The 16,390-nt window shown below is 45.6% G+C and overlaps 1 protein-coding gene across 1 annotated transcript in view; it reads left to right on the top strand.

Annotated features, from left to right (window-relative positions):
• Positions 1–15,708, top strand: part of LOC126993180 (uncharacterized) — a 77,101-nt gene extending 61,393 nt beyond the window's left edge. The window contains exons 6-7 of the mRNA XM_050852041.1: positions 3,875–3,966; positions 15,551–15,708. Coding sequence (XP_050707998.1) covers positions 3,875–3,966; positions 15,551–15,693 — 235 coding nt within the window. The 3' untranslated portion in view covers positions 15,694–15,708. The remainder of the gene's footprint in view (positions 1–3,874; positions 3,967–15,550) is intronic.
• The last annotated feature ends 682 nt before the right edge of the window (positions 15,709–16,390 follow it).

Genomic DNA, 16,390 nt, shown 5'->3' with positions numbered 1-16,390 from the left:
GTAAGCAAGTTCAGAGGAGATGTCACCATGAAAATATCGATAGAAGGTAGAAAGATAGGCAACACTGCGGTGGAATTTAAGAGGTAGAAGAGTGTCAGTTAGAGGGGGGAAGCTGATGAGACTCCACTCTGTCCAAGATAACTGTGTGTGGAGCCCCCACACGTCCGATGCATACTCCATACGAGGGCGGACAAGGCCCTTGTATATGGATTGCATCTGAAAGGGGGAAAAGAACTGGCGGAGACGTTACAGAACACCCGACCTCGAGGAAGCTGACTTAGTAAGAGAGAAGTTATGGAGTTTCCAGTTGAGATTTTGAGTTAAGGATAGATCGAGGATGTTTAGTGTGGAAGGAGATGACAGCTGAGTGTTGTCGAAGAACAGTTGTTAGCCTTTTTGATAGCTGTTTTTTTGTGTGTGTTTTTGATTAAGGCGCGAACTGCTATCTCACGTCAGGTCCGGTGTACCGTTGCCTGCTTTCTCCAGTTGATAGAAGTCGTGAGACAACACAATAGCCTTTTAGTTAAGTGATGTGTGTTATGTGTTGGCCGAGCGGTAGCCGTTATAAGTTCACTTTGAGTTCACTTAATTTACTCTCTCTCTCTCTCTCATGTAATTAAAACAGTTGTGGCTTTGTAACTATATTCACAGTCTTAACTATAGTATGGAGGAGTCACGCACAAGAGTCACGCACACCCCCGAGCAGTCCTCTGCTCTCGCCCGCCGCCCGCTAAATTCTGCCGGTCTTTCCGGGTGCAGGAGTGGCTCCGGTGTAGCAGGTTTGATGAATCAGCACCGTTCTCACGGCAAGGAACACTTCCTAAGCACAACCTATGCACTGACGGCGGCTGTGCCATGGCGTTGCGACATACATCCACACATTCACATGTACATTATAATATACACTTACACAGTGAGGTGTTTGGAAGATTGTGCTGAGTTGAGAGGTAGAGAAACTGAGTTTTTGAGGCGTTGAAAGACACAAAGTTCTTCTTGCCCAAATCGGAAATTATGGTAAGGTTGGAGGATAAGCGTTTTGCAGCCTCAGGCCTGGAATCATGATTGTAGCTCCTGTTGGGAAAGTTTTCTATCATAAGATGCTGAGTAGTGGAGAGTAAACTCATTGGCGTAAGAATGGATAGGACAGTTTGTTGTGGAAAGAAGACCATTGATGAATAACAGGAAGAGGGTGGGTGATAGGACAGAGCCCTGTGGGCTGTGGATTACCATTGTTGATAAGTTTAGGGGAAATACAGTGACCGTCTACCACAGCAGAGATAGAAGGGCCAGAAAGGAAATTAGAGATGAAAGTACAGTGAGAGGGATAGAAGCCGTAGGAGGAAAGTTTGGAAAGCAAAGATTTGTGCCGTTGGCGGGAAGGAGGTCGAACGAGGGTTGTTTTAGCCCGCAGCTGTCCTGGACCTGAGGAAGAATGTTAACAGACTCTCCTGTGTTCATCAAATTCTTTCCAAAACACTGGGCCTGCACTAGCAGTAAAAACACAGGTGCCTGTGGGGAGTTCGTCTGCTCTTGCCCCTGCCCATTTCGCTTCCCGACCACATAAATGGTGGTCTGTACTGCCGGGCTCCAGCACCCTAAGTAGCATGGTACTTGCATTATTCAGCGTTGGACGGGCCAAACGACGATTGGCAGGTTGCACCTCGTCCGGGTGATGCGAACCACTAAAATGAAACCTGTGCAAATGCTCCTCCATGGCGTCCAGGTGTTGCAAGATGTGGCGAAGCTGCATGCTTGAAGTTTCAGCTCTGCATTTATACTGGCGTCGAGGGACTGGCGATCCGTGATCTTCTTTGTTACCAAACATCGAGAGCAAGGCCTGAAACCTCATTATCAACGGTAACATCGCTGAGGTTGCAGCGCTATGTGGTGGAGCCGCTGGTGGGCCATCATGGTAGCACTCGCTTGTTGGCTGTGGATTTAGTTTCGAAACTTGTATTAAACTTGTATTAAATTAGCCGACATGTTTGTGGTGGTGGAGTGAGCCAGGCCTGCTAACTGGGAGACCACTCGGTTCGCTGCAGAGACGTAAAAGGTGTCAGTGGTGTTGAAATCAAAAGATGTAAGCCTCATTCCTACCTCCATTGACAGCATTTGCAGAAACATGGATCAGAGAATTGTTTGGGGGAGGGTAGTTGTGCACCTAATGTTGATGAGATGCATATGTTGCCACAGCATAGAGGACCTCATGTCACCCAAAGTGACTGTTTGCAATAACTGGATGATTGCGGTCCTGTCGTCGATAAGCGTTCAACAAGGTGGTCTTGAAGCGGCGAAACTGTTCGACGCTGGTGTCTCGCACAAGTGTGGCTACCTCTGTAGGTAAGGCACCTAGCGCAAGGTTGAAATTTTCTTGCTCTTCCGCAGAGGTGCTTGCTAGGTAGCCTTCGACACGTTGCCAGCAGTCCTTCATGTTGTGATGAAGCGACAGTAGTCGTAACCGTTCAGCCGTCATACTGTCGATCACTGTTCGTGCGCACAGTCACTTCGGGGTCACCAATGTGGATTTATTAACACTCACGGATAGTATATAGAAAAACCGAGTAACTATGACATACACAAACACCTGGCACCACTTAATTCATATTATGACAATATGGTAAACCGTCGACTCGACGGTGAAGCCGAAACTGCGTTACATCAGCCGGTCTGCCTAATCGTGAAAATGCCGAGTGAGGAACAGTAGATCGAGTAGGCGTTTCAGCAGGAAGTGTGATCGCCCTGCGAATGACATGCTGCGGGCTACGTTGTGAGCCGACCGTGGAGTCCGAGCAGTGTGTGCTTTGGGCTGTATGAATGTGGAGTGTTCCAGTCCCTGAGTGAGGCGGTGCCTGTGAGTGTGGCAGCGGGAGTCTGCCTCCGATGCGGTCCAGCATTATTATATAGGCAGGTTTCCTGTGACGTGGCCGTGATGGAAGGTGGTGCCCCTTTGAGGCCGTTCATCGTGAAGCTGCTTCACGTCGCGGCTGCTTCCGGGCACCATACTATGTATCTACGCTTTGTCTAATACCTGCTTGCTTTTATGATGAGTTCACCTTTTATTGCCTTCGTTTATGAATCTTTATCATCATTATAATCACCATTATTATCAGCAGCAGCAGAAGCAACAGTCCGGATCTTTACACTCCAGGACACAGGGCAAGCGTTTCCATTAATACGCTTACTGATTTCATGTCATCTTCTGAGTGGTGTTTCGTTAGGCCTTTTTATATCAATTACTTCCCAGTCTATCATTTTTTTGTCCCTCTGTTGTCCTCCCTCATTTATATGCGCCCTGACCATTGTCATTTACTGATTTCAGCTGCCTTTACTTAATAATTATCAATTTCTTATCCATTTGCAGTTTCCTTTTATCCATTATAGTGGTGCCAAGCCTCTCCATTTCTCTGTGGGCACTTTTGAATTTTCTCTTTGAACAAATGTGGCCAATGTCCATGACTCTTTAAATGCGACATGACGAGGAAGTCGCACTGATTGAAAACACTCCGCCTTAAATACACAGCGGTAAAGAACTTATAAATATGTTACCTTGTTTTTCAAACACTTCACTTCCGTCTGGCTCTCTGGCTGGCTGTCTAGTGAAACATTTGTTGTCCGAAGCGCATTATTATTACAGTGCATTATTTCACTTGATTTTTGTTTTTTTATATGGATTTTTTTAATTTTTTTATTTTTTTTTTAGACTAAAAAGCTTATTGCCTGGAGCGAATTTCACCCAGGATTATCTAATTGTTTGTGTTTTCCCAACATACATATCTTTAAACTTGAAACGGCAGTTTTTTTTACTTCTGCCCCTTTTTATATGAAAAGCTTTTATATTAAATGAGAAAATAATTTTGTGCTTATGACTCCCCAGGGGCTTCCTTATGTTCCTGGTGGTACTCGTTGTCTGCGCATCCCTCGTCGACATGTGGCTCGTCTACACTGGTAATCGGCGTCTGCCCAAAGGTAAGCCTCGCCGCGCCGCCCACCCGCACCTCCCCTCTCGCCTCTTGATGACTGTCTTAGTGGGTGTGTTTGGCAGACCCCAAGTGTTCTATACTTATCTTAATGGTTTATGCTCCCTCAGTTGATAGCAGCTAAACTATGCTTCAGCTTGGCTTGCTGCATAGTTTATTGTTTTTTTGTACAGAGGAAGCAGCTCAATAGAGAAACGAAAAAAATAGAATCGGTGCTCTTTCAGCATACAAGGACAGGAAGAGTAGCCGAGCGTGTCAGTTTCTGTTCGAATCAATTGATACTTAACTTCTTGAAAGAGTTGAGTCTATAATCAGGAGGAAATACAAATAAAAGAAAGGAGGTCCAGAAATTGCCAGCAAAAATGGAAGAAGGATGAAAGTGCTAATTAACTTATGTGTACATCGTGCCCATGCACTGAGCTATTTCAAATCATTGTACCCGAGCCAGCACCACAGCCACACAGCATCGGGTGCGTCCCGACGAATGGAGTCGCACCTGCTACGTGTTTACTGGAAGGCAATGATTATGTTTTGTGGGTTAAGGCTGGACGCCGTGATATAAGGCAGGGATGGTCAAGGCTGGACACCGTGATATAAGGCAGGGATGGTCAAGGCTGGACGCCGTGATATAAGGCAGGGATGGTCAAGGCTGGACGCCGTGATATAAGGCAGGGATGGTCAAGGCTGGACGCCGTGATATAAGGCAGGGATGGTCATGGCTGGACACCGTGATATAAGGCAGGGATGGTCAAGGCTGGACGCCGTGATATAAGGCAGGGATGGTCATGGCTGGACGCCGTGATATAAGGCAGGGATGGTCATGGCTGGACACCGTGATATAAGGCAGGGATGGTCATGGCTGGACGCCGTGATATAAGGCAGGGATGGTCAAGGCTGGACACCGTGATATAAGGCAGGGATGGTCATGGCTGGACGCCGTGATATAAGGCAGGGATGGTCAAGGCTGGACACCGTGATATAAGGCAGGGATGGTCATGGCTGGACGCCGTGATATAAGGCAGGGATGGTCATGGCTGGACACCGTGATATAAGGCAGGGATGGTCATGGCTGGACGCCGTGATATAAGGCAGGGATGGTCATGGCTGGACGCCGTGATATAAGGCAGGGATGGTCAAGGCTGGACGCCGTGATATAAGGCAGGGATGGTCAAGGCTGGACGCCGTGATATAAGGCAGGGATGTTGTTGTTGTTGTTTGATAAATTTATTAGGCAATAGCCTCAGACATTATGTACAAGATCAGTTAAATACAATTGTGATCAAGGGCAGATTTTAGCTAAACCAATGGACACACACACACACACACACACACACACACACACACACACACACACACACACACACACACACACACACACACACACACAACTATGAAAACCCCCCCAAATCGAGGGTGGCGCACCAGGATTACATCAAGAGAGTCGTGGTCAAGGAGGTGGCGGCAGACAGCATCCAGCGGCTGTCCCTGGGGTAGCAATCCACGAACAGTGGGGCAGGCCAGGCAGTAGTGTTCGATGGTGTTTGACAGTGGTGAGCGGCACAGGCGACATTCGGTGAACACAGGCTCCCTCTCCACTCCGGCGACTTGCCACGGTGGACGGTAGCCCAACCGCAGACGTGCGGAAACAACATTGTGTCTCCGAACCATGAGGCCACGGCGACGGTACGAGTACTTGTGGCGGCAGACGGCCTCGTAGTGGTTGATGGTGATGCTGTGAGGCCTCTCTGTAACCCTACGACGCCGTGCAGGAAGAAAGGCGGCGGAGCGGACTCTGGAGAGGTAGCAGGGCAGGGAGAGAGGACGGGCATCACCACGTGGAGGTAGGCAGCAGGCTTCCTTAAGTAAGACTCGTTCCATAACTTTGCAGAAACAAGAAGTGAGGGAAATGGGTCTGAACTTTGCTTTATCTGACTTGGGGATGGGTATGATGGTGCTGCTGGTCCAGGCTTGTGGTACACAACCGTCGCGAAGGCAAAGATTGTAGAGTAGAAGCAGAGGGTTCCCGGGAACTTGTTGCAGCAGGCGTAGTACTGTGTAAGTGATACCATCATCACCAGGAGACGAAGCTTTACCTCTAGAGAGAGCACGGCGCAGCTCACCGGCGGTGATCGGCACGGACTCGTCGTCATCCGGGTGCAATAAGGCTGACATGAGACGGAGCCGTCGGACAGTAGCACGGGAGGAGAGGGCGTCATGTATGTAGGCGGGAAGGCTGGCAGGGTTAGACTGTTCCGACCATGTGTCGACTAGTTGCTGCGCGTAGGCGGCGGGAGTGTGATGAAGGGCAGTTGAGGGAGTCTTCTTAACCACCCGACGGATGAGGCGCCACATGGAGGCCACACTCGTCTGCTGGTTAATGCTGTCTGTGAACTTCCGCCAGGACTCTGTAATGACGCACTCTTGTAATGCCACAAGAGCGTCCCTTGACTCTTGGTATCGACGGAGCAGCTCAGGAGTAGGGTTTGCTTGAAACAGAAGACCAGCACGCTCAGCTTCTTCCCTTGCCTCTTGAATGCGCAAGTCTAATGTCCAGGGGTGAGCAGCAGGGCGACGCTGGAGGTGTGGCCGTGAGATATACAACCTGTGAAAGTCATGGGTGGCAGAGACAAGAGCGGAATATAACTGATCAGGTGAAGTAACGTTAAAGGTAGGCAACATGTGGGTTATATAGGCGATAAATGTCGGGCAATACTTAGGGGGCACATTGATTCGTAGTCGAGAGGCAGAATTGGTTGACAAAGAAGGTAGAGAATAACAAAACCGAAGGGCAACGTGGTCAGAAAATCAAGCCGGCACAGAGGAATATTGGACCTGAAATGTTACCAGGCCAGAGGTGAGGACGTGATCCAGCGTACCACCCCGGGAGTGAGTGGCGCCCCCGGTGTCCCAGGGCGTCAGATGATGCCTTCGGATGTAAGACAGGAGTCGTAGTCCAGGGTAGTTTGTGCACCCAGATCGATCACCTAAGTCGGGATGCCTCGCGTTGAAGTCCCCGAGATATATCATACCGCGCACCGTAGGAGGTGGAAGAGCTGCAAGGTTGAGGCGAGCAGGGGCAGAGTACACATTGCATATCTGAAGGACGCCACTCCCAAGTGTGATTTCAAAGAGCTGAAAGGTCGTGTCAGGATTTGTAGATGTGCGGCAAGGAACAATGAATGTACGTCAGGAGGCCATTCCTTACCATGTGGACGTATGGAACGTACCCTGTGAAAGGAGGAGCTTGCCCAGCGGGGAGCGGCCGACCTGGAAATGCCTCCTGTAGCAAAATGACGTTTGGATGGTGTTGATACACATAGGCCTTGAGCTGGGCAAGCTTGGCGTGGTTGGTGATGCCACAAACATTCCAAGATATGATATCAAGTTGGAAATTAGCGTCGAATCTTACCCGGTGAGAAGTGGAGGTAGACGAGCAACCTGAGGGAGACATGGTAGAAGCAGGAGGTGTCTGGTAGAGCTTCTCAAGTCGAGCACAGATGGTATCCATTTTTTCTGTGAGGGAGGAGACTGCGGTGACGACGGCCTCCTGAGCTTCGACCATGGTGTTGAGCTTGGAGGCAGTAGCTGCATGGGCGGCAACCAGCTCGTTGATCCTGGCGTCGAGGGCGGAGAAACGGTCCTCCATAGTAGTGACACGAGCCTGGAGGGAAGAAATGGCCTTGCGAAGTGCCACATCCTGTGGAGAGGCAGAGTCAGTGGGGTCAGCAGTTTTATTAGATAGCGGTGGCAGAGGTGGTGGTGGTGACGCTGTCGAGGAGGAACGAAGCGGGGCCTGGCGCCGAGCACAGCCGTGCCACACGTTAACCCCCGGCTGAAGGCACCGTGGGCACTTCCAGAGGGACACATCCTTTGGTGGTTGAAGATCGGAGGAGGTGGAAGCAGCTGGGCGGGAACTCTCGTTCTTGACCGGGCATGTCCTCGTGTCGTGAGCAGCAGCACACCAGGCACACTTCGGTGAGGCAGAGCAGTACCTGGAGATATGGCCTTACTCACCTCACAGGGGGGCAGGCATGGAAGGAAATCGAAGGCCATAGTGGGTGGAGGCGGGTCAGGAAGGCTCCACACGACAACAATCCTGTTAATGGGGGAGCCGTTTTGGATGTAGCGTCTTGCCGAGTAAACGCCTTGGTGACCCTCAGCAAGACGCGGGTCCACGACAACAGGGTAACGGGTAAGGATGTAGCTGGGGAACTTGCGAGGCCTGTCAGGTAAGTCCATGGGGGTGAGAGGCAGCGACAGGAACTCCCCAGCGGGAGATGATGCCAGTTCGCTGCCGGGAGATGTAAACAAACCTGGAGGTGACGGCAGCCATCTTGACCTCGGCCATATACCGCTGGAGGTGGAAGGCTTTAGTAACCTCCGACAACCATCGGAGCTTCGTGTCGGTGGACGGGTTGCCAGGGAAGGATAGCTTGACATACGTGTCTCGTGGGGCGAAAGCTGGGAGGTTGGCGGATGTCCGGGAGGCGGCAGGGGTCGAGGCAACAGGAAGAGGCAGAGGAGGAGTCGTGTCACCACCCGTGGGGGCACTTTTTGCAGTCTTGGCCAGAGGGCGGAGGCAGTCCTCAGTGGCTTCGTCGTGTGAGTCGTCTGCGGGCCGTTTGGTGGTGATCGGTTTACCATGGCTGGGAGTGGGCGACGACAGGTGGGAGACAAGGTTCGGCAGCTCGGGACAGTGGTTCACTGCGGGTGAGTCGTCCTCGTCAGACATGGCGAGGTCATTCTCGAGTGTAGAAGCCCCGGACTCGGAGTTATCCATCAAGGCAGGCAATGCCTCGATAGAAGGTGGGTGCAGCAACAAGGGCTTGCTGGCGCAGTTCAGACTCCAGCAGACAACAGCTGTGTGTGAAGTCTCGAAGACTTGAACCACAGGTAGAATGCAGGAGGAGCGAGCGGAGGTCCGTACTCAACCAAGGTTGGAGCAAGAATGGAAGGCAGGGATGGTCAATGCTGGACGCCGTGATATAAGGCAGGGATGGTCAAGGGTGGACGCCGTGATATAAGGCAGGGATGGTCAAGGCTGGACGCCGTGATATAAGGCAGGGATGGTCAAGGCTGGACGCCGTGATATAACATAAGGCAGGGATGGTCAAGGCTGGACGCCGTGATATAAGGCAGGGATGGTCAAGGCTGGACGCCGTGATATAAGGCAGGGATGGTCAAGGCTGGACGCCGTGATATAAGGCAGGGATGGTCAAGGCTGGACGCCGTGATATAAGGCAGGGATGGTCAAGGCTGGACGCCGCGATATAACATAAGGCAGGGATGGTCAAGGCTGGACGCCGCGATATAACATAAGGCAGGGATGGTCAAGGCTGGACGCCGTGATATAAGGCAGGGATGGTCAAGGCTGGACGCCGTGATATAAGGCAGGGATGGTCAAGGCTGGACGCCGTGATATAAGGCAGGGATGGATTCTACAAAAGATTTTGTAAGTTACAACTTTTTAAGCATACATTTTTGTAACTACAAGTCCTCACAAACCCTCTACATGTACATCAATATAGGGCATTGTAGGAAGTTTGTAGGGAGACTGGGAGAGTGTAGCTGATTGGCTATAGCAGTGAACCCTATACTATGGAACGGACACTTGCCCCAGCCTTGTCATAAAGCCGCGAATTTTGAAAAATCAACCGCTTTTGTGCGAATCGCCATAACTCCCTTATTTCTGGGGCTAGAGTAATGTTTTAGGTATCAATCGACGGCATAATGAAGGGGCTATATTTTGTCTCAAGAAACGACTCAAAAGGGTAAAAAATCGAATAAAATCGCAAAAAAACACTCAGGGAAAAAAAAAACTATTCTTGAGTTTCCAACTTTGAAACCCACTTATTTTTTTTTTGAGAATTTCAAAAGCCTTATTTAACAGATGATTTAGCCCTGCCAAGGTGCTTTCCAATATGGTGCATAGCATTTCCCTACTCCCAGTAGTTTCGTCGCTAGAGCTCAAAAGGTAAACCCTGTCGAGAGCGATTTTGACGAACTCCAGACACTTTGCCGTTTTTGTCTAGTGTGGCCTTGCTATTGCCTCTAGAAGGATGTAATTTGGCATGTTGCCCCTCTTGGCAATGTAGTTTGACCAACTCGAAGGATTGTTTGATAGCTTGATTTCAAGTTTGTCGTCGAGCCGTCACAAAATAGCCTGTTTTTCGGCCCTTTTGCCGCGATTTGGACACGTCCTAGTTTTTTGCTTATATTTTTTTTATTTAATGCTTTCCAATTGTTTTCTGATTATTAATATGTATTTAAAGAGCTTTCATTTGCCACCAATCACGCCTTCCTAGCTTCAGTAGTTTTCGCTCGAGCTCGACCAGAAGTCGACTAGAAGTTAAGAGTTCACTCAGGGCAAAGTGGCGGACATGCAGCACCAAATGAAGCAGCTATTAAGTAATAAGAAGAGCAAAAAGAGTTAATGAAGAAACTGCCCGATGATCTCCTGCTAGTGAGAAAACAATTCAAAAATTAGAAGAACGATGCAATTACCAAGAAGACTATAGTCGCCGCAAGAATGTCAAAATATCCGGCTTTGAGGAATCTCAAGGTGAGACCTGGGAGCAGTCCGCCGTCCATGTTTCAAAGCTGTTTTAAGAGAAGCTTCAACTACCTGATATCGAGTTGGAGCGGGTTCACCGGATTGGACAACGGCGCGACAATCAACCTCGGCCAGCCATCGCTCACTTCCGGAGATTCGGTGATCGCGAGGCGGTCCTTCGGAACGCAGCAAAACTACGTGGAGCAGGAATCTTTGTATACGGAGACGTGTGCCCAGCTTCACAGGAAAAAAGGCGAGCAAAATTGCCTTTACTCAAGCAAGCCAAGAGTGAAGGCAAAATTGCGTAGTTTAACCACACCAAGCTTGTTATTAAAGAACGCCCGGCAACTAGCAGTGGGCTCGGCCGGAGTAGTGGCTTCTGTGGTGGTCTCGGCACCCGCCGCAGTGTCGGCGCCGGTGATGGTGAAGCAAGAAACGGCACTGGTGAGTCTACTGCTTCAGTTGGACGTGGAAGGGTTGGCGATCCTGAAGCCGGTGGACATCACTCATCAGAACTAGTGGAGCCGTCTCTGGTGGTGGTGTTGCTGCTGGTGGCCGGGTCGGTGAACTTGGTGAAGCAGCCATCACTGGCTCAGCTGGGACTAGGGGAGCCATAAGTGTCGCCTCTGCTCCGGAGGCTGCTGCAGATATCTCTGCAGGTAAGGGCGCCTCCAAGAGGAAGGGAAAAGGATCCAAGAAATAGAATGCTGAGTGCTCCAGATCCAAGTCATGAATGTATAAATTGTTATAATTTTCAGTGACTTTAATACTTTTCCATTTCAAAATGATAGTGATGTAGACTTTGTGAACCTTTTTTGTGATGATCACCATAATTACCCTATAGATGTTATTAATGGAATGTTGTTTAATCCCTTTCAAGATGATGATAGTAATTTTTCCGATGATAAACTGTTTATATTTATCCGAATGAATTTAATTGTGACTATCACTTTACTGACTCTGATGCTCAGTTGCACCTCTCAGATACCAACCTCAATCTGTTGTCGTTTAACATAAGCATGTGTTCCACTTCACCTTGATTCATTATTTGATCAGTGTTTGGATACTTTGGGTATTAGTTTCGACGTTATCGGATTATGTGAAACAAGATTAAATGACAATATTTCCAGCCTTTATAATCGAAGGGAATAATCTGCCTACTTTAACAATAAAGACACCGCCGGTGGTGGTGTGGCTATCGATCTACATAATAAAGTTCATGGCCATCTGTGTGAAAATGTTACATTTCAGGTAAATCACATACAATCTGCCTCACAAAACCCGCCATTTTTATAGTTGGAATTATATATAGACCACCAAATAATAATATTGATGATTTCTTAACTTCACTTCAGTATATCTTGGAACAGGTAACTGAGGTTAGTACTCCTTGCTATATTTTGGGTGATTTCAATATATACTTGTTAAAACATAACTTAAATCCTGTACAAAACTTTGTCAACCTATTTTATGCCCATTATTTTTCTGTTACTTTACTTAAACCAACCCGTGTAACAACAACTACTGCAGCATTAATTGATCACATTTGGACAAATAATTCGCAAAACCATCAGACAGGTGGCATCTTGTATTCTTCCATAACCGATCATTTCCCAGTTTTCAGCTCATTTCATGTTAATAACAAATCTCATAATACCACCAAAATAATTAAAAGAAATTTCTCTGAGGAATCAATTACCAGATTTAAAGCTGATCTAACTAACTATAGAGGGACATGGGAGTAAGTGATCTTACTGTTGATGGTGATTACGATACATAATTATTATATGAGTACATTTCAATATCTATATAACCATAATTTCCCCTAAAGAATATGTGATTAAGGACAAACATTTAGGTAAACCTTACATAACTCCGGCAATCAAAACATCCATAAGGGAAAGAAACAGACTACAGAGATTGTGTGCTAAATGGCCCCTCATATATGAACGCCATTTCACAAAATATCGCAATATGTTAACATCCGTTATAAAGACAGCAAAGAAAAGTATGTAAATACGAGATTAAATGAAAATACAGGGAATGCAAAAACAATTTGGCAAACTGTTGATGATCTACTTGGTAAAAATAAATCTAATCATGCAACCTCATTTTCACTCAGTAACAAAGATCTAACGGATGTTTTTGAAATAGCTGAGACTTTCAACGATTATTTTTGAAGTATTCCTATTGAGCTGGCTGAGAATATACGACGTACCCCACATTCTTTTGAAAATTACCTTCCAGAACCTGTTCAGTATTCACTTGACCTTGAGCCAACAGCCCTGACCGACGTAACTAATATTATAAAGGAACTTGGGTGGCATGTCCTGGTCATGATGACATCTGTATCAAAATTATCAAAAGATTTTCAACTGAAGTTTCAGCCTACCTTGTGCATATAATTAACAAGTCATTTGCTGAGGGCTACTTTCCAAAGCCACTCCAAGTAGCAAAAGTCATCCCAGTGTATAAAAAAAGGTAAAAAATCAGCGTTCACTAACTATAGGCCAATATCAATATTACTGACATTTAGTAAATCTTTGAAAAAATAGTTGCTAGTAGAGTAATGAATTATCTAAATCTACATTCTCTATTAACAGACTGCCAATACGGATTTCTTCCTAAATTTTCAACCGATTTAGCTGTACAATAACTTTGTCAGAATATTTACGATACCATAGATCAAAAAATGTTTCAGGTAACAGTTTGTTTGTGATTTCTCTAAAGCATTTGACACTATTCCACACTCAATTTTGTTGCAAAAAATGTTAGTTTATGGACTCGGAGGAAAAACTCATGATTGGTTTAGAAGCTACTTAAATAATCGGCAACAATATACTATTTATAATAACATAGTTTCTTCCATAAAACCTGTTAAATTTGGTTTACCTCAAGGATCAGTATTAGGCCCAATCTTATTCTTATTATTCATAAATGATATTGTCCATTGCAGTGATAAACTTAAATTCATTATTTTTGCCGATGATAAAATGTTCTCTTTCAAGACAGTAATCTGATACATATCCAAAATATTGTTAATAGTGACCTTGTGAAACTATCTAAGTGGATAAGTAGTAATAAATTAACTCTGAATTATAACAAAACTCAGTACATGGTTCATCATTCCCACATACAGCTGCCACATGATATCACTATCATTATGGATGATGTAACTTTATCTCAAGTAAATGAAGCTAAGTTTTTGGGAATAGTTGTTGATAGTCACTTAACTTGGAAATCACACTTAAATGATATCAAAATGAAAATTTCTAGACTTATTGGTAAATTCTATTATATGAGATTTTTTGGATATAGATTCTTTAAAACTTATTTATTTTTCATTAGTATATCCATATTTGTTATATGGATCTCTATATGGGGCGGGGCATTTAAAACTGATATTGATAGTCTTTTCGTCTTGCAAAAAAAAAAATCTAAGAATCATGTCTTACAAGGGTCGTTTTGCTCACACGTCTCCACAGTTTCGAGATTTCAATCTATTAAAATTACGAGATATTGTACAGTTACAAACAAATAAATTTGTCTACAATGCCTAAAATACGTTTTCGATTGATTGCGGATTTAGATATACAACTCAAAATTTTACTAACAGAAGACCTTACAATCTTAAAATTCCATTTTGTAGGACATCTTTTTGCACAAAAAATATTATTTATAGAGGTACAAAGTCTTGGAACCAACTTCCTCATGATATAAAATCTGCCAGTTCTGTATCTAGTTTTAAGTCTAAGTTAAACAAGAAAATGCTAGATAGTTATCTTTAATTGTAAATTTATATGTTCAGGAATGTTATGTATGAATGTATTTGTACATATATCTGTTATTGTGTATTTACTGTACGTATTTATGTACTAATCTAGTCGTGTAGATTTATATAATGTAAATGTAAGTTTATGATTAATGTATGGATTTAAATGTTATAATTTAGATTAAGTTAAAATGGTATAAATTAATGTTATAATGTTCAATTACAGCTGCTCCTAAAATTTCATTATTAATTCTACCAGTGGTCTATAAAAGAGTTTCGACTTATCAGACCGATATGTTCACATATGCATAAATATATTCCTGATTTTCTTTTTGTAACTTGTGAGCAATAAACAATGTCAATATCAAATCTCTCTCTCTCTCTCTCTCTCTCTCTCTCTCTCTCTCTCTCTCTCTCTCTCTCTCTCTCTCTCTCTCTCTCTCTCTCTCTCTCTCTCTCTCTCTCTCTCTCTCTCTCTCTCTCTCTCCACACGGTGCCCCCTCGGACCAACAGTAACCTGTTCACGGGACAGTAGTTAAAGCAATGCAAAAGGAAGCTTTTTGCAGAACTATTAAGGGAAAGGATTATTATCATAGTTATATTTCAAGGGCAGCATACACGTCGCTTTCCTTCACCACCTCCCCTGTGATCTTGTAAGAGTGTGTTACTTCAAAGAACACTGAATGACCAACTTTTTGTGCACACTGCCACTTTTGAATTGTAGTGTGTAGCAAGACGGGGCTTAACAGAAAATACGGAACGCAGCCTGGCAAGGTGTAGGACTTTCGACTGGTGGAGTGTAGGGGGAACAGTAACCGGTCCTTGTCAGAGGAAAGATTCCGTCCTGAGCGGGGCTCGAACCGCAGCCTGTCAGATGTGTATGTGTGTGTGTGTGTGTGTGTGTGTAATTCACCATAGCCTGATCACGAGTTGGACTCGCTTTCGCCAGCAGATACCCTCACGATGTGAGCAAGTGCTCATAATAGTCGATCTCTGGGCACTGCCAGGACCTCACACACCACACACCCCATCCCCTTTGCTCAAGGGGGGACAGTAACCACTCCTAGTCAACGGAACGAATTCGGCCTGAGCAGGGCTCGAACCGCCTGCTGTTTGGTCGTGAAGCCTTGCAGCGCGGCGCTCTAGCCGACTGAGCTACCGGAGCGGAAAACAGTAGTGTGTGTCTGTGTGTGTGTGTGTGTGTGCGTGAGTGTCAGAGATAACAAATGCCACTTTCCCTCCGCGCAGGTGTCCTCCGCTATTTGCTGGTGTTTTCCGCCTACACCAACCTTGGCAAGATACTCCGAGTGAATCCGTCGTCTACGCCGGGAACCATCAGCTGCCTTCATGCCATGAGGTATAATAACATTAGTGAAAGAATAATAATATAATAATAAAAATAATAAACTGTTACTACTACTTTTTTTTACAGCAAAGGAAGCAGCTCAAGGGCAATGAAAAAGAAAAGAGAAAAAATGCCCGCTAAACTTTTCCCCAATAAAAAATAGTACAGAAAAATGGCCAAAAGACAGGTCACTTTCGGGCAGTGAGGTGTCTCGATAAACTCTTAAAAGAGTTCAAGGAAATATAGACGAAGGAAGATTGTTCCAGATTTTAACAATGAAAGGGATAAACGAATGAAGATGCTGGTTGACTCTTGCATAAGGAGTAGAAAGTCGAGTGTAGCAGGGCTGAGGGAGAGGGGGAGGCATGCAGTTAGCAAGTTCGGAAAAGCAGTCGGCGTAAAAATATCGACAGAAGGCCGAAAGAGATGCAGCAGGGCTGCGGAATTTAAGAGGAAGAAGACTGTCAGAAAGAGGAGTTAAGAGACGAAGTGTTTTTGACTACTCAGTCCAAGAGAGCTGTGCGTGTGGAGCACCCCACCCATGAGATGCATACGCCATACGAGGGTGGATAAGGCCCTTATATATATATATATATATATATATATATATATATATATATATATATATATATATATATATATATATATATATATATATATATATATATATATATATATATATATATATATATATATATATATAGTATCTGGGATTGGGAATAAAAAAAAAAAACTGACGGAGA

Source organism: Eriocheir sinensis, unplaced genomic scaffold (genome assembly GCF_024679095.1).
Source record: "Eriocheir sinensis breed Jianghai 21 unplaced genomic scaffold, ASM2467909v1 Scaffold577, whole genome shotgun sequence".
NCBI classification, from domain to species: Eukaryota; Metazoa; Arthropoda; class Malacostraca; order Decapoda; family Varunidae; genus Eriocheir; species Eriocheir sinensis.
The sequence above is the reverse complement of the archived record's forward strand: the minus strand, read 5'-3'. Positions and strand labels throughout refer to the sequence as shown.